At 32.5% G+C, this 19,376-nt stretch overlaps 8 protein-coding genes across 8 annotated transcripts; 4 read left to right on the top strand and 4 right to left on the bottom strand.

Annotated features, from left to right (window-relative positions):
- Positions 1-271: 271 nt before the first annotated feature.
- On the bottom strand, positions 272-3,748 carry BX664DRAFT_263200 (uncharacterized protein; the record flags this gene model as incomplete). Its single annotated transcript, XM_051540757.1, has 12 exons — positions 272-409; positions 468-604; positions 718-913; positions 989-1,066; positions 1,132-1,242; positions 1,336-1,564; positions 1,631-1,758; positions 1,837-1,929; positions 2,027-2,695; positions 2,774-3,192; positions 3,256-3,397; positions 3,509-3,748. 12 exons carry the CDS (start codon positions 3,746-3,748, stop codon positions 272-274), a joined length of 2,580 nt encoding a protein of 859 aa, XP_051399806.1.
- Positions 3,749-4,208: 460 nt separating this feature from the next.
- Positions 4,209-5,365, top strand: BX664DRAFT_331849 (putative polysaccharide biosynthesis protein). The gene is made up of 5 exons (XM_051545213.1): positions 4,209-4,303; positions 4,420-4,635; positions 4,761-4,972; positions 5,087-5,100; positions 5,180-5,365. Exons 2-5 carry the CDS (start codon positions 4,568-4,570, stop codon positions 5,237-5,239), a joined length of 354 nt encoding a protein of 117 aa, XP_051399805.1. The 5' UTR covers positions 4,209-4,303; positions 4,420-4,567; the 3' UTR covers positions 5,240-5,365.
- Positions 5,366-5,848: 483 nt separating this feature from the next.
- On the top strand, positions 5,849-8,015 carry BX664DRAFT_331847 (FAD dependent oxidoreductase-domain-containing protein). The gene is made up of 4 exons (XM_051545212.1): positions 5,849-6,188; positions 6,263-6,615; positions 6,787-6,902; positions 7,057-8,015. Exons 1-4 carry the CDS (start codon positions 5,909-5,911, stop codon positions 7,868-7,870), a joined length of 1,563 nt encoding a protein of 520 aa, XP_051399804.1. The 5' UTR covers positions 5,849-5,908; the 3' UTR covers positions 7,871-8,015.
- Positions 8,016-10,249: 2,234 nt separating this feature from the next.
- Positions 10,250-12,977, top strand: BX664DRAFT_331846 (FAD/NAD-P-binding domain-containing protein). Its single transcript, XM_051545211.1, has 18 exons — positions 10,250-10,371; positions 10,432-10,473; positions 10,569-10,640; positions 10,719-10,733; positions 10,785-10,845; positions 10,906-10,938; positions 11,020-11,030; positions 11,099-11,230; positions 11,302-11,454; positions 11,520-11,605; positions 11,674-11,920; positions 11,990-12,083; positions 12,145-12,207; positions 12,269-12,326; positions 12,395-12,428; positions 12,486-12,553; positions 12,605-12,696; positions 12,756-12,977. Exons 1-18 carry the CDS (start codon positions 10,353-10,355, stop codon positions 12,856-12,858), a joined length of 1,383 nt encoding a protein of 460 aa, XP_051399803.1. The 5' UTR covers positions 10,250-10,352; the 3' UTR covers positions 12,859-12,977.
- A 140-nt stretch (positions 12,978-13,117) lies between these two features.
- Positions 13,118-14,444, top strand: BX664DRAFT_331820 (uncharacterized protein). The gene is made up of 4 exons (XM_051545210.1): positions 13,118-13,562; positions 13,642-13,676; positions 13,834-13,906; positions 13,962-14,444. Exons 1-4 carry the CDS (start codon positions 13,135-13,137, stop codon positions 14,386-14,388), a joined length of 963 nt encoding a protein of 320 aa, XP_051399802.1. The 5' UTR covers positions 13,118-13,134; the 3' UTR covers positions 14,389-14,444.
- A 529-nt stretch (positions 14,445-14,973) lies between these two features.
- BX664DRAFT_296410 (pyridoxal phosphate-dependent transferase) lies at positions 14,974-16,513 on the bottom strand. Its single transcript, XM_051542201.1, has 3 exons — positions 16,075-16,513; positions 15,748-16,016; positions 14,974-15,690 (listed from the first exon to the last, which is right to left on the bottom strand). The coding sequence occupies exons 1-3, from the start codon at positions 16,491-16,493 to the stop codon at positions 15,041-15,043; spliced, it is 1,338 nt and encodes a 445-aa protein (XP_051399801.1). The 5' UTR covers positions 16,494-16,513; the 3' UTR covers positions 14,974-15,040.
- Positions 16,514-16,671: 158 nt separating this feature from the next.
- BX664DRAFT_331814 (uncharacterized protein) lies at positions 16,672-17,637 on the bottom strand. Its single transcript, XM_051545209.1, has one exon. It carries the CDS (start codon positions 17,598-17,600, stop codon positions 16,884-16,886), a length of 717 nt encoding a protein of 238 aa, XP_051399800.1. The 5' UTR covers positions 17,601-17,637; the 3' UTR covers positions 16,672-16,883.
- A 432-nt stretch (positions 17,638-18,069) lies between these two features.
- BX664DRAFT_124424 (uncharacterized protein) lies at positions 18,070-19,374 on the bottom strand. Its single transcript, XM_051539771.1, has 5 exons — positions 19,197-19,374; positions 18,869-19,116; positions 18,426-18,797; positions 18,201-18,363; positions 18,070-18,135 (listed from the first exon to the last, which is right to left on the bottom strand). The coding sequence occupies exons 1-4, from the start codon at positions 19,341-19,343 to the stop codon at positions 18,303-18,305; spliced, it is 828 nt and encodes a 275-aa protein (XP_051399799.1). The 5' UTR covers positions 19,344-19,374; the 3' UTR covers positions 18,070-18,135; positions 18,201-18,302.
- Positions 19,375-19,376: the final 2 nt, after the last annotated feature.

Genomic DNA, 19,376 nt, shown 5'->3' with positions numbered 1-19,376 from the left:
TTCGATTTGCTGATTTCATCAATGTTGCATGATTCACTTTACTTGTCAATAATCCTGGATGAGTCGCCATTGCCGTCGCCAAACTGTTTTCTTCTGTCATGACCGAGTCCTCCTTTTCCAATAAGCATTGTTCGTGATATGCATGTCGACAAAAGAAGATCACCGTATTGGGAAAGACATCCAGATTGTCATTATCGAATACAGGATTTTCACATAGATTACATACCATGGATTCTATAATATAATTATAAGCCATGTCAAAATAAATAATTTATACTTCTTTTTTTTTAAAAAAAAAAAAAAACTTACGTTGACAGTTGATGCCTCGTTTTTGTGTCTTGTACATTCGATCTGCCAAGAAGACACTATCACTGACCAAGATCTTTTCACATCCTTGATGAAGTGACATCTAATATACAAAACGAATGAATGAATGATATCCTATTTCTTATATATATATATATTACCTGTAAATTATAATCTTGAAGGATTTTAAGTAATGCCTCTTTCAAACCAGGAATCTCCAATTCATCAGGAATACGTTTGATTAAACGTAATGGTTCAATATCAGTTCCTACATTTTCAAGTAATCCTCGAATAAATACTATGTGATTCCCCCGATAGGAAAGAAGGATGAAGAATTAGTAACAAATTAAAATCAATCATTCTCCTTTTTTTTTCCCACCCTTGATCGTCATTTTTTTTTTTTTTACATACATGGTTTGTCCATAGAATAGGTTAATAAATCTTCCCAAAGATCGTCATCTTTTTGTTCTTTTGCAAAATCAATAGCTCGTTGAACATCCCCCAATCGATTGATGATAAGCATCAGTGCTTTCTTGTTGTTACCCATACGACCCAAGATAAACACCATTTCAGGTACCAAATCTTTCTTTTCACAGATATGATAGGCCTATGGTTCCACAAAACAAGAATAGTTTAGATGAGTTCAGATGACGTTTTCTTCTTAAGGGAAATGATGTGTTACCTTTTCCAATGAAATATAATGACTTGTCCGAAGAAAATTCAATAACTTGCTATAATCATATTCTGCATAGAGTTCAACCTACCAGAAAAAAAAAAAAAGATAAGAAAAAAATAAAAAGTATATGATCCCTTATTCATCTTTACCTGAATATCATGGAATTCATAACCAATATGATGATCACGTTCAAACAAAGCATCCAAATAAATGTAAAGGAATTCAGGATAAGACCGGAGTTGACGAACAATCTTGGCTGGCTATAAAGAATCCGTGAGTAAAAACCAAGAAGAAAAAAAAAGAATCATAAAATCTCATAACTATAAACCTATTTTTTTTTTATATGACTATACCTGCATTGCTTCTGTGTTTTTCACCAAGAGTTGGACGGCTGGCATTGAGTTTGGTTTTGCTGATGAGTCTTGTTTCTTTATCAAATGTTGATCGAATTCCATCAAAAGCACCGCCTTATCTTTGACGGCATCAAACATATTGTATTCTTGAATAAGTTCAAAAGCATTAGGACGACGTAATCGCAAGTTATATTCAATGGCCTTGTCTGGTTGATTATTGTAAGTATATCTAATAAAAATAGTGTAAGATATATCTATCCTCTTTCTTCAATTTATTTTTTTTTCTTCTTCTTACAGATCAGCCAAACATTCCAATAAGATTTCATTGTTTTGATCTTTAGACAAATAATCTTCAACAGCAACAATGATATTGGATAGATTATAAAGTTCACGGGGCCAACGATGAATAGTTTCCAGTAATACCTACAATAATAATAAAGAATGATTTAAAACAATTATATCTCTCTCTCTATATATATATATATATATATTCATATTTACCTTTTGATCTGTTTTCATATACCAAGCCAAAACAATTTCATACAAAGTACTTCCAAGTTGAGGATCCTTGGTGGGTATATAAGGTGCAATGGCCTATAATAATAATAATAAAAGATAGATTAATAATGATTAAATGTATATTATTTCCTTCCTCGTTTATATATATATATATATATAAAGTTCATCTTACTTTTAGTTCACTCATTTCAATAAAACGAAAAACCCAATCTTCCCATAAAGATTTATCCTTGCCAAGCACATTTCTACATTCCTTTGCTGCCGTTTCAAATTGTCGTTCCTTGATAAGCCAATTGAGATAAGTTTCACCAATATCGTAAACATTGAATCGACTAATGCTAGAGATATCTACGGAATTTTGTTGAGCTGTTGCAGCAGCTTGTTGTGCAGCCTCCAAAGCTTCACCATATTTCTCATGTTCCATAAGCCATTCAATATGATCATCCACATCACGCGGTCTTGCCACAATCAAATCTTTAGGTCCCATCACATAAAACATATCTTCCTCTGCTAAAAAACCTAAGACATAATCATTGGGTTGATAATGTTCATATCCATTGAGTGCTAATACATCTGCTGATATTTCTTCATTGTCCAGTTGAGGATCAATAATGTGTAATTCTGGTCGTGAGGCAAGTCTTCTTCGTTGATGATTGGTGTCGTTTTGTTGAGTATCATCTTCCATCAATGACGTATCATCTTCATCCAGCATGTAAGCCAATATCAGAATAGTATCATTGAAGGGTGATATCCCGCTGATAATATATTCAGTTTGGAACATGGTAACAATTTCCATATAATGTGAAGGTTGTCCTTGTGTTTGTAATTGTTTTGGTTTTTCCTATAAAATGGGATCAATATCAAATTAAAAAAAAAAATCGTCATTTTTATTATTATTATTATTATTATTTTAATTTACCTTGATAACAGCCACCTTGACAGTATCAGCCCATCCAATCATAAGCGTGGTATCATTTTTCCAGACTAAACGGCATTTATATAGATCAGCTCGAGGACTTCCAGCAGGACGATCAATATAGGTAATACGTAAATTGGAAATGGTATCATATACTTTGACACCCGTATCATTAGCCCAAGCAATAAAGTTATTTTTCCATTGAATTGAATAAATAGGACCTTCATTCGCATGTAACACTGTATTCTGATGACCAAGCCAACCTTTTTCATTCATGATCAATTGTTCTGCCATACCACCGGATACAAACTGTCTTGTTTTCTTATGAGCATAATCAGGATCAATAGCCACTGATTTCACCGGTCGTCGGTAGTCAAAATGTTGGATTTCTGGAGTATAGAGTGCATAAATATATACTTTACCTATTAAAAAAAAAAAAGTTCAGTAACGATTAAAAATCTATCATTTTTATATATATTTTTTACCATCATCAGAAGCACTAGCAATATATTCTTCAGAAGCATCAATGGAGATATCGTTGACAGTAGCAGTATGTTGTTGAAAACTTTTCACCAAATGACCTTCAAAATCCAAGATATGAACAGCACCCCAATGAGTTCCAAGTGTCTTTATAATATTAAAAAAAAAGAAATTAAATTTTATTCAACCAAATCCATATATATATATATATATATATATATATATATATTTTCATTAGTTTTATTTTATTTTATTTACCACAAATTTGTCAGATACTTTCAAAGTAGAAGCAGTATCTCGATCCAATAAATCACGTACACTTGCACCAACACGACGATATCTAAGTTTCGGTTCATCTTCCAAGTCATTACCATCATCTGATTCTTCTTCACCATAACTAGATTCATCGTCATAGTCACTATCTTCATATTGTTGGCTACTAATATTACTATCATTATCATTGAAACTATTTGCGTTTTGAATATCAGGTTGTTCCATACTTGATGTATCTTTCTCACTAGAAGTTGTTGAATGGGATGGTGTTGTTTCTACATGTGGATGGTCCATTGGTATAAAAGTTTTAGTTCAAAAGGATATAGAACAAGAAATAACAATAAAAAAAAAGGGAAGGCAGGAGACAAGAAAGTTTCGCAACAAAAGAAATGGAACAAAAAAAAAAGGACTAGTTTTGAAATGCCGACTGAACGTTTGAAGTTTTTTTTTTTTTTTGTTTTTCTCTCTTCCCCTCTCTCTTTTTTTCTTCTTTATCCATTTGATTAGTATGCCTTTACCTACCGCCGACGAATTAGAACAACTTGAAGATATTGGTAAAGAAAAAAAGAAAACATTGATTATAAACCCCTTCTATCTATTCTCTTTTCAAAAAAAAAAAAAGAAGAAAAAAGTGAAATCTTATGAGAGTGTGATAGATTGGCTTGTGTGTGTGTGACGATCTCTCTTCCTTTACTTAAAGATTGACCTTTTTTTTTTTTTCTTTATTCTCTACATCAATATAGAAAAGCAATGGGCTGTCAAGGCAAGGATCTAAAAAAAGTAAGATATAAAATATATTTAGAATAAAAAAAGAAAGAATGATGTTTATTATTATTTACAAAAGAACGGTATACTTATTGACTATACTTTCCTTTTTTTTTTTTTATTTATGTCAGAAATATGCATGCAATTGATATTTACAAGAGAAAAGGAATGAGGCGTACGTGTTGTGCTGTGCTGATCTGTACAATATGTGTTACATGATGTCTCATTGTGAATATGAATCCAATGGATAACTAACTACTTATTTTTGGAAAATAGGCTATGCATCACGCCGAAACATATTTCAACTTGATCTCCCGTATGGATGGTAGTAAACTTCGTCTCACAAGGTAAGATTAAAGATAAGACTTTGTGTTTGCATATGAACCAAAAACGTGATCTCATCATTCTTTCCTGTGTTTCTTTTGGGGTGACAATTATTAATATTCCTTATTATTTTTTTTTTTTTTGATAGCATTGATGATGAAATTTACCAGGATTTTGAAGAAAGTTTCCCGGAAATCGATGTATTACACTTGAACGAAAATTTATTCAAATCTCCAGAAGCTAAGGAAAAATGGCGTCTTTGGATCAACAAGTATGAAAAACGAGTGAAGGAGTTTAACTTTGGATCTCTTATTCGTGTGGATGCCCGGGATGATTACACAGAACAAAACACAATGTTTGGTAAGAAAAGGGAGCAAAAAAAAAAAAAAAAAAAAAAAAAAAAAAAAAAAAAAAAAAGAATGTTCGCTCATTTCAAACTTCTTTTGTTTTTTTCTTTCTTTACGACTTATGCAGGTGTCCGCATGCAGGTAAAGAAAATACAAATGTAGATAGATAGGATTATTTTTAGTGTTATTATTGACAAATTATTATATTTTTATTTGATAGTTCTATGCTATTGAAATTGCTAGAAACAAGAAAGGATTGAATGATGCTCTCCGAAAGTAGTTAGTTGTAATAGTCATATTTATTTCCCAAATTAGATTAGATATTTAAAAAAAAAAATTGTTTATGTAGTATTAGTCAATTATAATAAACGGATGATCCTGATTTTACCTTTTTTGATAATTGACAATAACTTTATGATTTATGTTTCTTGGCAAATTCATAGAATAAGGAGAATGATAAGGGGGGAAGAGAGAAAAAAGGGAAAATAAAGGGGACTTTATGATGATCTTTATATGAATGATATGACAACAGGATAATTTAACTATATTATGTAGATAAAACGTGTAGAAAAAAGAAAAGAGAGAGAGAGAGAGAGAGAGAGAAAGGGGAACGGGAAGGATTGAAGTATCGGATTAAATGTTAAAAAAAGTTTGTTTTTTTTCTTTTCAGTACACAAGTCAGCAATCGAAAAGGAAAAAAGAAACAAAATAGGTTTCTCTTCCATAGCCCCTTCTTGCATGATAAGGAGCCTTTTTTTTTTCTCTTAACCTTTTGATGAATGAATAATAATGAACTGGAAAGGGGACCGAACGACGGCTTTAAACTCCGGACATTTGGCATATATTTCACTCCAAATTTTTCTTTTTCTTTTTTTCTCTTTCTTTTCTTTTTTTTTTCTTTTCTTTATTATTCAAAATCTTCTTTTTAAATTAATATCATATTATTATCATGTTCCATCGATCATTCAAGGTTCTTCAAAGAAGTCGAGTCCAATGGACTATGGGTGCTATGGCTGTCACAGCAAGTGGTCTTTATATGGCAAACTATGGTGATAAGAACAAGGTTCATGCTGAATCCAATCAAAAACTCTCCTTTTGGGAATCTCTTCCTGGTGAAAATCTCCCTGTAAATGAAGGTCTTGCAAAATTACGTGGTTTTGCTGCTGAACAACGGTTCCGTACTGCTTTGGCTCAACATAATGGAAAAACTGATTTTGATGTGGTGATTGGTATGCAAAAAAAAAAAAATGAAAAAAAAATATTATCATCACTCACACTCTTTTATTTTTTTTATTTATAATAGTTGGTGGTGGTATCATTGGTTTGGCAACTGCTCGTGAATTATTAAAACGTTTCCCTACTATGACTGTAGCTGTATTGGAAAAAGAACGTGAAGTGGCTGCTCATCAAACTGGTCATAACAGTGGTGTTATCCATGCTGGTATCTATTACAAACCTGGATCTCAAATGGCAAAAACTTGTGTCCGTGGAGCTGATTTAATGTATGAATACTGTAAACAAAATCAATTACCTGTGGAACGATGTGGCAAGCTGATTGTGGCTGTGAACGAAAAGGAACACAAGACCGTAGAAAAATTATTGGAAACTGGTACTCTTAATGGTGTCAAAGACCTTCAAATTTTGAATAGTGATGAGGTAAGATAGGAAAAAGCGGAATCAAGTTTGGGGTACAGAACAAAATAATGTGTGATCTTGCAGATCTCTTCATTATTTGTTTTTTTTTTTTTGTATGACGATCTATAAATAGTGAAGAAAGTTAGAGACGGGTTGCATGATGACTTACGATATTTTGTTTATTCAATTTAGATTCGTCAATTAGAACCTAATGTGGTTGCCTATTCTGCACTATATTCTCCAAATACTGGTATTGTTGATTATGGTTTAGTGGCCCAATGTATTGCGAATGAAATTGTCCAAACTGGGTAAGTTTCAAAAAAAAAAAAAAAAGACACTTCTCCTAATCAATTCATTAATTCGTTATTCATCATTTTTTTTTTTATCTTCCAACTATGAATAATCTATTAATCACGTTCTTCACCTTTTTTGGTTTACTTTATTATCTTTATTGTTTTTTAGTCGAGCTGAAATCAAGCTAGCCTTTGAAGCTCAAAAGTTTGAACAACGACCTGATGGACGTGTGGAGATCTGGGGTGCAGAACCTAATCAAAAGGGTCCCACTCTCAAAGTATCTGCCAAGAATGTGATCACTTGTCCTGGATTCTATGCTGACCGTGTTGCCGGACTTGCTGGAGGTGATGCTGGTAAATCCAAGGTGGTGACCTTCCGTGGAACCTATTATCAATTGAAACCTGAATATCGAGGTATCTGTCGTATGAACATCTATCCAGTCCCAAGTGGTGGTGGTATCCCTGTTGGTGTTCATTTTACTCCTACTGTGAATACTCGTCGTGGTATTCAAATGATTGTTGGTCCTGGTGCTTGTTTGACTTTCTCAAGAGAAGGTTATGGATTCACTGATATTAGTTTCAGAGATTTGTTTGATTCTTTGACCAATCTCAATCTTTGGTTCTTTGCTTTGAAAAACCCTTCTTTATCTATTGGTGAATTATACAAGGATTTGAACAAAAAGGCTTTCCTTCGTGCTGCTCAAGCTTATGTTCCTGGATTGACCGAAGATATGGTAGAAGAAAGTTTTGCTGGTGTGATGTCTCAAGTCTTTGAATCTGGTGGTATTGCTGCTAGTGATTTTATTTTGGAACGTAATGTGATGGATGGTCGTATTCTCTGTGTACGCAATGCTCCTACTCCTGCTTGTACTTCTTCTTTGGCTATTGCTGAAATGGTGGTGGATGCTGCTACTGAAGACTTTTCTCTGAACAGTGATAAGGAACCTGAATCTAAGGTCGTTGCTCTTGCTGCTGCTGCCTAGTGATTTTTTTTTTTGTTATTATTATTATTTCTTTTTTTTTATATTATTATTATTATTATTACTCTGTCTCTTTTAGCAATAGTCATCTTCTCATTATCAAAATCTGCACCTATATCTATGTAAACACTTTTATTTTTTATTTTTTGATTCACTCAAATAAAATTTCATATACTTCATTATCAAATACTACTATTATCTTATCATTTGACACACTTTTTTTTTTTTTGAAACAATAGGATCATTGTCATCGTCATCCTTATTATTATTATTAATAATAATAGTACTGTCCCACACCATAATTTTGTAATACACATCTTAAATCAAGATAACATCATGTACACGAACAATAATAAAAAAAACTAATAAGTAATCCACGTAAGTCAACTTTATTTTGTAGGAGTATACGGAATATACAAAACGGTCAACTACAAAGCCTCATTCTATTCATGGACATTCATCCGAGAAGTTCTTCACCAAAAGAAAAAAAAAGAGAGAAAGAGTCCAGACTGGATATCAAAAAGCTAAGATAAGGTACTAACGAAGAATGTACAAGTACATGTCAAGAGTCTAAACTACATTTCTTGGCATTCATAGTTGATCTCATTTCATTTCTAATACGTTGTCTACTAAACAAAAAAACAAATAAAGTGAGTTCATTGGATTCTACTTTTAAATCGTTCTTGGTACCAAGGAAATACAACTTGTTAAGATGTAAAACCCAGCTTGTCTTATTTTTAAGAGGGAGTACAAAGAAGAAGTGAACAAAAAAAAAAAATTGAGTTGGAAGAACAAGAAAGGCATGTTTGAATTTGATTGGCTGACTTTAATTATTATTATTTTTTGGAAATTTCACAACTTTGCACCCTTAAAAAAAAAAAGAAATTTATGCGCCAATCATGATTTGTACAATGACGATCTCCATCATTTAGTACACTAACAAAAAAAAATTTTTTTTTTCTTTCAAGATGATCTCTCAAAGACGAAAAATTTTTGATCATATGATTCCGAAGATGATGAATTCAGAGAATGATGATCGAGAAGATAATGATGATGGTGACAATGATGATGATAGTTTCCATATTTCTATGATAAGAACCAAAAACATTGTTTTTTTTTTAAGTTCGCATCTAGGGCTGTATTAGGAAATTTCATTGATGAAGGCAAATCAAATGTCAGAACCCTTTAACGCTCGGATAATAGGAAAGTCACATATTCCATCCATCATTACTGTTAGATCAAAAACTTTAGGTACTGTATTTTGTTGAAATAAAATCAAATATTCATGTCAATTTCTTATAGATAATGTTGACCTTTTTTTTTTTTTTTTGTTGATATGGGAAGGATGTATTTGATTGAAACTAAATTGAAAAATTTAATTTTATTGGTGATTGAGGAGGATCAGCCTCTTAGCATCATTTTTGAAGTTTAATAAAGATAATGCTAACTACAAATGTATAGGTTTTATTGAAAGAAAGTAAAAAATATCTATAAAAGGAATAATCATAAGGAGAAGAATAGGAATAATAGCAAAAATAACAAATCACATCATACACTACAATAGATCGATTTGTATATTGTGTTAGTGGGGATGTTCATCTGAATCATCATCTTTGTCATTTCTTCATCTAGCCATTCCTTTTTTCCTCTTTTGGTAAATTTACTGATTTTAGTTCATTCAACGTGCGAACCATTGTCGTTGTATCGTAACAGCACGTGGCGGGAGAGAAATTGGATTTCTTTATACTAGTAGAATTCGTTCAAAGATCATCATATCAAATTTGAACTGAACATACAAAAACAAAAAAAAAAATATTCTCTTCCACTTGGCTTAATGATAACTATATACCTTATCTCATAAGGGTAAATTAAAAATGTCAATATCGTCATCCCTCATCCAATTTTCGTCATCACCCAATAAAATTGCCATCATTGGATTCCTCTCCAAAAAAAAAAAAAAAAAAAAAAAAGATAGTATAATATCATCTAATCCTATTTTATTGCTTTATCTTACCACCCAACGTACAATGATTACTATTTTATCCATTTTTTTCATGATCCTCTTGACAATTGATATTTTTACAGCCAAAATTTGGCTGAGGAGTTCCAATATTTGAGTGTAAATTTCACATTCTGCATATACGACAAGCTTGAGAGCAAACTTTTCTCACTCATAAATCATCAACACATCCTATTTGGAGGTAACATAAAAAAAAAACAAACCATTTTCTTTCACTTTACTTTATTGAATTTATATTTATTGAGTAAATTAAAAAAAAAAGAATGCTGTTTTTTCGGAAGAAGCGGAAGGGAACGGATTTCCGAATTCAGCAACCAGGCTCTTTCTACCCTGGCATGAAAAAAACGGGTTCACATTTATTCTTTCCTGTTCAACGTTTTTTTTTTTTATATATATCTTTTTTGATTTTTTTTTTTTTTACTTTTTATTTATTTTCTCACGTTAGAAAAAACAAAAAACAAAACTATGTTGAAAGCACTTACTGGTAAGTCACACAAATTCTATTTTCTATCATTTTCCTAAAGTCATGTTACTATTTCATTAGGATCTTCTCTTGTGAAGACAAGCACTTCATCGCCACTTACACGTAAGTCCCAAAAAAAAAAAAAATATGCCCTACTCTATTATAACATATACTGACCAAAAAAGATTAATTCTTTCATTTGTTCATATATTCATTAGGTTACTTTGGTCATTTGTCAAAGTCAAAAACCAAGACATTGGGAAAATCACATGGACGAGTGATCATTCTTGGTAGGAATGAACTACTAATGAAAAAGAAATTCAATACTTATTTATTAAAAAAATATTCCTTTTTTTTGTTTTCTTTAGGTTCTGGATGGGCTGGTAAGCAGACTTGAAATACATATCGGACAACTCACTCACCAAAACATATAGGATATCAACTTTTACGAAAGCTCAACAAGAAGGATTATGAAGTCACTGTCGTATCTCCAAGGTAAGCAAAGAAAACAAAAACACTTGACATACTGTTATATTGACAAATTAGTTTTTTTAGAAACCATTTTGTGTTTACACCTTTATTAGCTAGGTAGGAAGATGGATGTTGATCAATAAAAAGAGAGACTAACTCTTTACAATATTTATACCGTATGCAATTGAACGCGTTTAGTACGGCAGTCGGTAAGATATCCTTTACGATCAATAAAAAAAAAAAAAGAAAACTAACGGTATTAAATCTTTTTTATTAGGTACTTTGGAATTCAGAGGTATTGTTGAACCAGTCCGAGGCTATTCAAAGGATATCGATTATCATCAAGCTTGGGTAGATGGGGTAGATTTGAAACGTCAAGTGATTCGCTGTACCTCCAACTTGGAAGATAGTAGGTTCATCTGATTCAATCAATGAAATGTAAAAAATTCATCTTTTTTTTTTTTTTTTTTTTTTATGTAGACAAAGGACAAGAATTCGAATTGGATTATGATAAGTTAGTGATTAGTGTTGGTGCTTATGCTAATACTTTCAACACTCCAGGAGTCAAGGAGCATGGTATCTTCTTGAAGGATATTTCTGATGCTAAAAAGATTCGTAATCGAGTTCTCGAATGTAAGTTGGATTATCATCAAGATATTGAAAATAGAATTAAATTCTTTTCTTTTTTTTATGTGTAGGTTTTGAATATGCTGCTCAGCCAGGCGTATCCGATCAAGAAAAAGCAGCTAAACTTCATTTTGCGATAATAGGTGGGGGTGCGACGGTGGGTATTCAGATAAACTAAGGTATTATTGACCAACGAAACTAACTTTTTTTTTTTATTTATAATAGGGAGTTGAATTCTCTTCTGAACTTTACGACTTTATTTCTGAAGATTTATCTCGACTTTACCCTCAACTAATGGACCATACAAGAATGACGGTGTATGATGTAGCACCAAGTATCCTCAATACATTTGATTCTAAATTGGCGGATTATGCAACTAAAAAGTTTACCAGACGCGGCATTCAAATTAAAACTGGGACTCATGTAGTACGAGTGGAAAAGGATTATGTAGAACTCAAAGAAGAAGGAAAAGGTAAGGAAAAAAAAAGGAATGATTTGTTCACATCTCAATCCTTTCCTCTTCTTTTTTTTTTTTTTTTAGTACCATATGGCATGCTTATTTGGTCAACCGGATTAAGTGCTAATCCATTGGTAGAATCGTTAAAAGATATTGCCAAAGATGAACGTAGTCATAGGTAAATATAGAAATGAAAAGTATTCATCATTCTTTATTTATATATTTATTTATATCATTAGAATATTAACGAATGAACATTTACAAGTGTTGGACGATGAAAAAAAGGAACCATATTCCAATGTGTAAGTATTATATTGGCAAATAGGCATGCATTAATATTGTTTATTTATTATTATCAAATAGGTATGCGTTAGGTGATTGTGCTACCATTCTTAATCAGGATTTACCAGCTACAGCTCAAGTACGTCATTAAAAAAAAGAAAAACAAAATAGGAGTGCAGATGTTTTTTAATCCATTTTTTTTTTTAGGTGGCCAATCAAAAAGCAATCTATTTGAGCAAAAGTAAAAAAAATTGAAATCAAAATAGAATTACATATTGATCATTTTTTTTATTAATAGCGTTGAATAATGAAGTCAAAGGAAAACCAACTGATCAAGGATTTAGTTTCAAGAATATGGGTTCGATGGTAATAATAATAATGAAAAAATTATTATGATACTTATTTATTTTTATTTAGGCATATATTGGATCTTGGAAAGCAGTGGTAGATATGTCAGCTGTTCATGAAGGAGCCACAGAAGGTGGGTTTTTGGCTTGGTTATTTTGGAGGTAAAAAAAAAAAAAAAAAAGATTTTGTATGATTTATTTTATCATTATTATTATTTTAGATCTGCTTACTTGAGCATGACTGTCAGTGCTCGTAACAAGATGCTTATTCCTATGTATTGGTTTAGTGCGTTTCTATTTGGTAGAGACGTTTCAAAGTTATAGGATAAGCTGGCGATCAAATTTTCCTTACCAAAAGTGACAACATTCCTTCCTTTTTTTTTTTCTCCTCTCTTTTTTTTTTTTTTCTTTTTTATCTATTCTTCTTTTTTTCTTTTTTATTTATATTAAACTACTCTTACCTTTTTTCTTTTTCTTTTTCTTTTTGATTTTTTTTCCTCCTCTCTTTTTTTTTTTCTCTATATATGTACAATAAATTACTTTAGACTATAATTCTATCTTACACTCTCCAATTTTTTTTTTTTTTTTTTTTTTACTTTTATGACTGAACATACCACCTGTAACGGCAGTCATGTTGTAATCTCCAACAACTTGAATGACATTGAACAGCAAACGGAAAAAGAATTAGACCAACAACCAGAAAACGAAGAAGTATCGATTGATTTCGAAGAGACAATTGAATCCACCATTCATAGTAATACATTCAATGAACAGCCATCACTTAAAAATAACCATGACGACGATGAAGAAAAAGAAGACGATGATCTCTCAGATACCAACACGATCTTTGCAAGAAAACAACGACGGAAATTGATGATTCGGAGGATCAGCTATATGATTATTATGAATGCAGCTATTCCTATTGCTTTATATTACATTTTGAAACAACATATTGCTGCTGTTTGGGCCTTGGTTTTATCAAGTACACCTACTATTTTGTCTGTCATTGTTCAAGCTCTTTTTATGCGGTAAGGATTTACATCAAAAGAAAAGGGGGTTATTTTGATCATCTCTTTGCATGTTGAATGATCTTTGATTTCTTTATAGTCGTGTTGATTCCTTTGGTATTGCTGTTATATTTGGTAATTAATAATGGAATGAATGATAATGATGATGAAAAAAAAAGAGGAGGCAATAAAAAAAAAAAAAGAGGGAGAGAATGATCAAACGTGTAGTGGAAAAAAAAAAGGGCCTAGGGGGGGAACAAAAAGAAAAAAGTGACATTTATCTTTTCATTAGGATTTATATTATCTGTCATTTTGGCATCTACAAATGGTGATCCCAAATTATTATTATTACGTGAATCCTTTGTGTAAGTTATTATCCAAAAAAAAAAAAAAATAATCCTATTTATTATTTTATTTTAGAACGGCTGGTGTAGGCATAGTATGTGCCATCACATTAATACCCATTCGAATACGGAACTTTGTTATGAAACCAGTATTATATTATTTAGCAAGAGACCTGATCCCTTTACGACCTGTTGAATTCCAAGATCCTGAAAAGAAATCTCAAGAACGGATATTATTTTATTGGCATCATTCATCCTTTTTTCGGACCCATTTACGTATCCTTACCGCCATTGATATTGTCATATTGGAGTTGGAATTTGGACTCAAGTTGTTTTATATCTTACAGTTTGAACTGGATACTGTGGTCATCCTTAGCAATTCAAGTCTATCCGCCATTGGTGTCTTGGTCTTTTTATTTACTTTGTGGTATATTCTATGGATCCGAAAATATCTTCGTAAGGATGAACCTACCATGTTAAAAGCTGCTGATGCAATCAAATAGGGCAATAGATTTTTTGATTAGTTTTATTATTACCATATCATTTTTTTTTTTTTTTGTATATCCCACCCCTTAATATTTTTTTTTGTGTGTATAAAAATAAACCTCCTTCAAAAATCTTCAAAAGAATGCATATTGATGAATCATCTTCTACTGTCCTCATGTTTTGTTTTGTTTTTTGTTTTTTTTTTAAAAAATTTTTTTTTTCTTCTTCTTCCTTTGATTGATGTTGATGATATTGATGGATTATAACATCTCTGTTCACTCTTTTTCCATTTCCTCAAAAGGAAAGTGCTTATGGCGGCAGGTCAATTTTCAATGATGGCCTATCACATCAAAATGAATATCACAAACAAAGAAGAAAAGAAAAAAAACAACGGAGAAGAATGATCAGATCACGATAGAAATAGATATGATGAGGCGCTTATTACGACATGTACTCACACATTTCACTCATCCTAAACGATCTCTCCCACCAAAAAAAAAAAAAAAAAAAAAAAAAGGGAAATTCACCTTCCTAATTTGGATCGTACTTTTTTTTTTTTGCTTTATGTTCTAATCTATACCCATTGATAATGTAACACCATTGATTTCTCAAATAAAAACTTTATTTTCAATAGATACTAAAATAAGGGATACTACTTTTTTTTTTTCACTAAAAAAGGCCTTGGTTCTTCATATCAGTGGCTACATATTGAATACTTCTGACCAAACGTTGAAGGGCGTCTTCCAAGGTATCAGCATCCACGACAAGAGGAGGGATGATGCGGATGGTTTCATAAATAGAAGCAGTCAAGAGTAAGAGATGTTCATGTTCACGGCAATGCTGGACAACCTTTGTTGCGAATCCTGTAGGTACCCTTTGCCCACCGAATTCAATACCAATCATCAAGCCAAGACCACGGATATCCAAGGGTAAAAGCGCATCAGGTAAATCCAATGCATCCAATTGTTTGTGAAGATAATCAAAAGCTTGCATAGATCGTTGTTGAACATTATGTAAAATCTGTTCTTTTTCAAACACGTCTAATGTAGCCAAGGCTGCAGCGCAAGAGACACAATTTCCCACATAGGTTCCTCCCATCGAATTACTAGGTAGCTTGTCCATCAATGACTTGCGAGACACAATAGCAGATAAAGGATAACCAGAAGCAATCCCTTTTGCCATCACCAGAATGTCAGGACAAACATCAAAATGTTCTATAGCAAACATTTTACCAGTACGACCAAATCCAGATTGAACTTCATCAGCAATCAATAAAATATCATGTTGATCACAAAAGGAACGCAATGCTTGGAAGAATCCTAATATAGAGAAAAGATGAGAAATAATAATAATAAAAAAAAAAAAAAAGAGCATACCTTTCGGAGCAGGGACATAACCACCTTCACCAAGAACAGGTTCCACTAAAATAGCTGCCGTATCATTAGGATGACAACGTTGTTTCAACAAGGTGGAGAGTTGTCGGATGGTTTCTTGTACACAATGATCAGAAGTATGACCTTCAAACATAGCTGCAGAACAACGAAAAGAATAAGGATAATCAACATAATAGATACCGGACATCAAAGGACCAAATCCAGCACTAAACACTGTTTTTGATCCTGTTAAAGCCATAGCACCAAACGTTCTATCCCAAAAAAAAAAAAAAAATGAACATCCCTAAAAATAGTTGTTTAAAATTTTACCTTCCATGATGACCTCCATTGAAAACAATCACGTTTTGTTTCTTGGTAGCATGACGAGCTAGTTTGATGGCAGATTCCACCGCTTCCGAACCAGAATTATTGAAACAAAAAGTATCCAAAGGAGCAGTATAACGACGTAATCGATCCATCAAGGTCAAGAGAGGAGTATGATAAAACATGTTGATTTGAGCATGTGCCATGGTCCTTGCTTGCTTTTCAACCGCTTCCACCACTTTTGGATGACAATGTCCGGTATTTAGTACCCCTATTCCAGAAGTCATGTCGAGATACACCTCTTTATTGGTCATAGTAATTGTACATCCTTGTGCTCGTTCAACTACCAATTGGCTAGCGACTGCAATGCCTTGGCTTAATGCTTGTTTTTGCTTGATAAAAGTTTGATCTTGATCGGATAGCATGTTGAGTTGTAAAAAAAAAAAAAAAAGAATAAATAAATAAATATATAAAAAAAAGAGTGGGCTCTTTTATAGTTTTTTCATATTTGTTGAATGTTGCATATTCCAAGTAGAACAAAGAAGGAAGAAAATGATCACGCATCGCCGAGTCAGATTTCTTTTTTTTTTTAGAAGGCAAAAATTTGATTTCAAACGTCGCCGAGTCAAAAGTTTATTGAAAAAAAAAAAAATTAAGGACTGTACATGGTGTGAGAAAAATATGTATAAAATAAATAATCAACAAGGAACTATATGAATAACTAAAAGAAGAAGGATGTACTTAAAAAAAAGACATGGATAGTTGTGATTGATTTGAATAAATAAAAAAAAAAGAAATCCAATCTATTGCTTATCCTATTGAGCAGCGATGGCAGTATCCACAGGCGCACCTACACCTTCAAACATGGCGACGTTGTGTTTAAAAAAGAATTGTAAAGAGAATTGTTTTCCATCTTGATCCCAATGCGTCCAAAATCTCCCGGGGCTTCTGTCTATTTCCTTTGATTGGATTTTGAAAGCGATGGTTTCATAAGGTTCAGCGGCAATCAAGAGATACTGATGACTTTTGTTGGGTGTTTCAATATGTTGTTCATAGGCGGACATGAATCGATGACGAGGAATCACATCATGAGCAATTTGTGGGTATTGGATTTGGAAAAGCATGCCTAATTGTCGAGTGGTGGGATCACGGATCTTGGTAATACGATAACCAGGTCGACCAATCTTGATCACAGCTGCTCGTTTTGTCGTAGTAACAGGTTTGGGTGGACCGACGGGGGGTTGGAATGGTGCTGATTCACGAGCTTCTTTGGCGGCTCGACGAGCAAGATTCGTTTGATGCTTTTTACCTTGTGTGTGTGCCAAATAAGATCCTTCATTGCTGTGTAGTGTCAAACATAATTTACATTCGTAAGACCCAAGATGATTCTTCATAAAGTATGGATCTTTGTTAATGTCGATTGTTTCCATCGCTAACTTTCGTAGTCGTTCTCGTCGGTCAACATTGGATTCTGATTGACTGGCCATACCACCACCTCGATGTTTACTACCTACTCGGTTTTGAAAATCCATTTTTGATATGTATATGAATAAAAAGTAAAAAAAAAAAAGTTAAGAAAAAAAAAAAAATCGACAAAGAAAATGATAAAATAACTTCCCCCCATTTCAAAATTCACTATCCGAAACAAACGTCACAATAACCAAATTTCTTCCATTTTGTGGTATGCATGAATTTATTGAATATATATATATTAAACTAAGGGTTTATCATCATTTCGTCGTAGTAGTGGTTCTTCCAAAATAACACCAACCAAGATTTGAGTAGCACTAATTACACCATGTTCTGCAGCAAGTTCATCGAATTTTCCTGGTACTTGTTTCATCACTTGATCAAACTTTTCAGATTTCCCTAATACATCAAGATAAGTAAAATATATATATATATATATATATATATAAAATGAATAATCATAACTTACATGAAGATACAACGTCAAGTCGAATAGAAGGTAGTACTTGTTCACATATATTGACATCTAAATCCGTTTTCGTAGTATAATCCGTTGTATTATAAGTCCAAGTAAGGTTCAATTGTGGTAAATCCGCTCTATTTTCAACAATTATTTATCAATATCTTTTTTTTTTTTCATCTTTATTTTTCCATCAGCTTACCTTGACGAAAAAATAATGCTATGAGTTCCTTCAGTAGTCGTCGTCACTCCAGATTCTTTTTCCTTGTAATGGGAAGTCAAATAATCAAATGTCCGTTTCTTATCATAATCCAGTCGAGAATGATGAGATATCAAGCGAAATAACATCAACAAATTGCATTCTTCTTTGATCCTATCCAACAAACATTAGATAACTACTAAAAATAGTTATTGTATTCATCTTTACCGTAATAAAATAGGTCCAGCATCCACATGTAAATCCATATCTAGATCAAAATCCAATCGATTCACATCAAGTAATGCATCAATACGAAAAGTCACCTTGAACGAAGAGTTATAAGATTTGCCTTCTAAAGTACAATCTCTATATGATCGATCCACTAGATTTCCGCTGTCCGTCACATCTTCAATTGATTGATCTTCATAAAATTTGTTTTCCACTGTGGTGAATTCTATATGAGTAAAATCCACTTGTTCTAGTACATCCGGACTTTGTAGAGCTTGCATCGTCATTTCATTGTTATTTGTTCTGGCCGCACGATGTGGTTTCAATCCTGCCGCATTGCTATAAGATTGTCCTATTTCAGACAAGTAATCACTATAAATATATATATAGAATATAAATCAGTTTTCTTTTTTTTTTTTTTTTTTTTACAATATATCCCTTACAAAATGGAATCCAAATCAGCTTGATCTATAACGATGCTTTCATGTCGTTGTCGCTGTTGCTCTATTTTGTTTGCTCGTTCTTCAGGTGTCATATTGGTCAGACTAGCTTGTTCCTTTCTTTTAGCTTGCCAATTGGAGAGTTGTTGTTTCAGAGCATCCACTTCAGCTTCCACTTTGTCTATTTTGGATTGAATAGTATGACATTCTCGTTGAATATCTTGTGGTCCCAAATCCTTTTCCATCAAGTCCTAATTGTTCAAAAATATTGTATACGCGTCACCAAAATAATGATAAGTATATTGTATTTCTATATATAAAGAAAACTTACCAATTGATCTTCAATTTGTTTTTCCGTGGCTGCATGCTGTGCTTCCAAAAGTCGTTGTTGAAATCGATTATTGATGTTGCGGAAGTCTCTGAATACGACATCGTCATCATCGTCATCAGATAGGGCTATATGATCGGCGGAAGACATATCGAATAGTATGAATATAAATCAAAAAAAAAA

The sequence above is a fragment of the Halteromyces radiatus genome (assembly GCF_025201355.1).
Source record: "Halteromyces radiatus strain CBS 162.75 chromosome Unknown BX664scaffold_4, whole genome shotgun sequence".
NCBI lineage: Eukaryota > Fungi > Mucoromycota > Mucoromycetes > Mucorales > Cunninghamellaceae > Halteromyces > Halteromyces radiatus.
Note: the sequence above shows the minus strand (reverse complement) of the source record. Positions and strands in the feature narration are given on the sequence as shown.

Coding starts and splice junctions, on each gene's coding strand:
- BX664DRAFT_331849 (XM_051545213.1), top strand. CDS start 4,568: ATGCATCACGCCGAAACATATTTCAACTTGATCTCCCGTATGGATGGT. Junction 4,636..4,760: donor AGTAAACTTCGTCTCACAAG/GTAAGATTAAAG, acceptor TTTTTTTGATAG/CATTGATGATGAAATTTACC.
- BX664DRAFT_331820 (XM_051545210.1), top strand. CDS start 13,135: ATGACTGAACATACCACCTGTAACGGCAGTCATGTTGTAATCTCCAAC. Junction 13,677..13,833: donor TGGTATTGCTGTTATATTTG/GTAATTAATAAT, acceptor TCTTTTCATTAG/GATTTATATTATCTGTCATT. Junction 13,907..13,961: donor TTATTACGTGAATCCTTTGT/GTAAGTTATTAT, acceptor ATTTTATTTTAG/AACGGCTGGTGTAGGCATAG.
- BX664DRAFT_331814 (XM_051545209.1), bottom strand. CDS start 17,600: ATGGATTTTCAAAACCGAGTAGGTAGTAAACATCGAGGTGGTGGTATG.
- BX664DRAFT_124424 (XM_051539771.1), bottom strand. CDS start 19,343: ATGTCTTCCGCCGATCATATAGCCCTATCTGATGACGATGATGACGAT. Junction 19,117..19,196: donor AACAAATTGAAGATCAATTG/GTAAGTTTTCTT, acceptor TTGAACAATTAG/GACTTGATGGAAAAGGATTT. Junction 18,364..18,425: donor GCTGGACCTATTTTATTACG/GTAAAGATGAAT, acceptor ATAGGATCAAAG/AAGAATGCAATTTGTTGATG.
- BX664DRAFT_296410 (XM_051542201.1), bottom strand. CDS start 16,493: ATGCTATCCGATCAAGATCAAACTTTTATCAAGCAAAAACAAGCATTA. Junction 16,017..16,074: donor AATGGAGGTCATCATGGAAG/GTAAAATTTTAA, acceptor TTTTTGGGATAG/AACGTTTGGTGCTATGGCTT. Junction 15,691..15,747: donor TTATGTCCCTGCTCCGAAAG/GTATGCTCTTTT, acceptor TCTCTATATTAG/GATTCTTCCAAGCATTGCGT.
- BX664DRAFT_331847 (XM_051545212.1), top strand. CDS start 5,909: ATGTTCCATCGATCATTCAAGGTTCTTCAAAGAAGTCGAGTCCAATGG. Junction 6,616..6,786: donor AAATTTTGAATAGTGATGAG/GTAAGATAGGAA, acceptor TATTCAATTTAG/ATTCGTCAATTAGAACCTAA. Junction 6,903..7,056: donor AATGAAATTGTCCAAACTGG/GTAAGTTTCAAA, acceptor ATTGTTTTTTAG/TCGAGCTGAAATCAAGCTAG.
- BX664DRAFT_331846 (XM_051545211.1), top strand. Junction 11,921..11,989: donor ACTCAAAGAAGAAGGAAAAG/GTAAGGAAAAAA, acceptor TTTTTTTTTTAG/TACCATATGGCATGCTTATT. Junction 12,697..12,755: donor TTGGCTTGGTTATTTTGGAG/GTAAAAAAAAAA, acceptor TTATTATTTTAG/ATCTGCTTACTTGAGCATGA.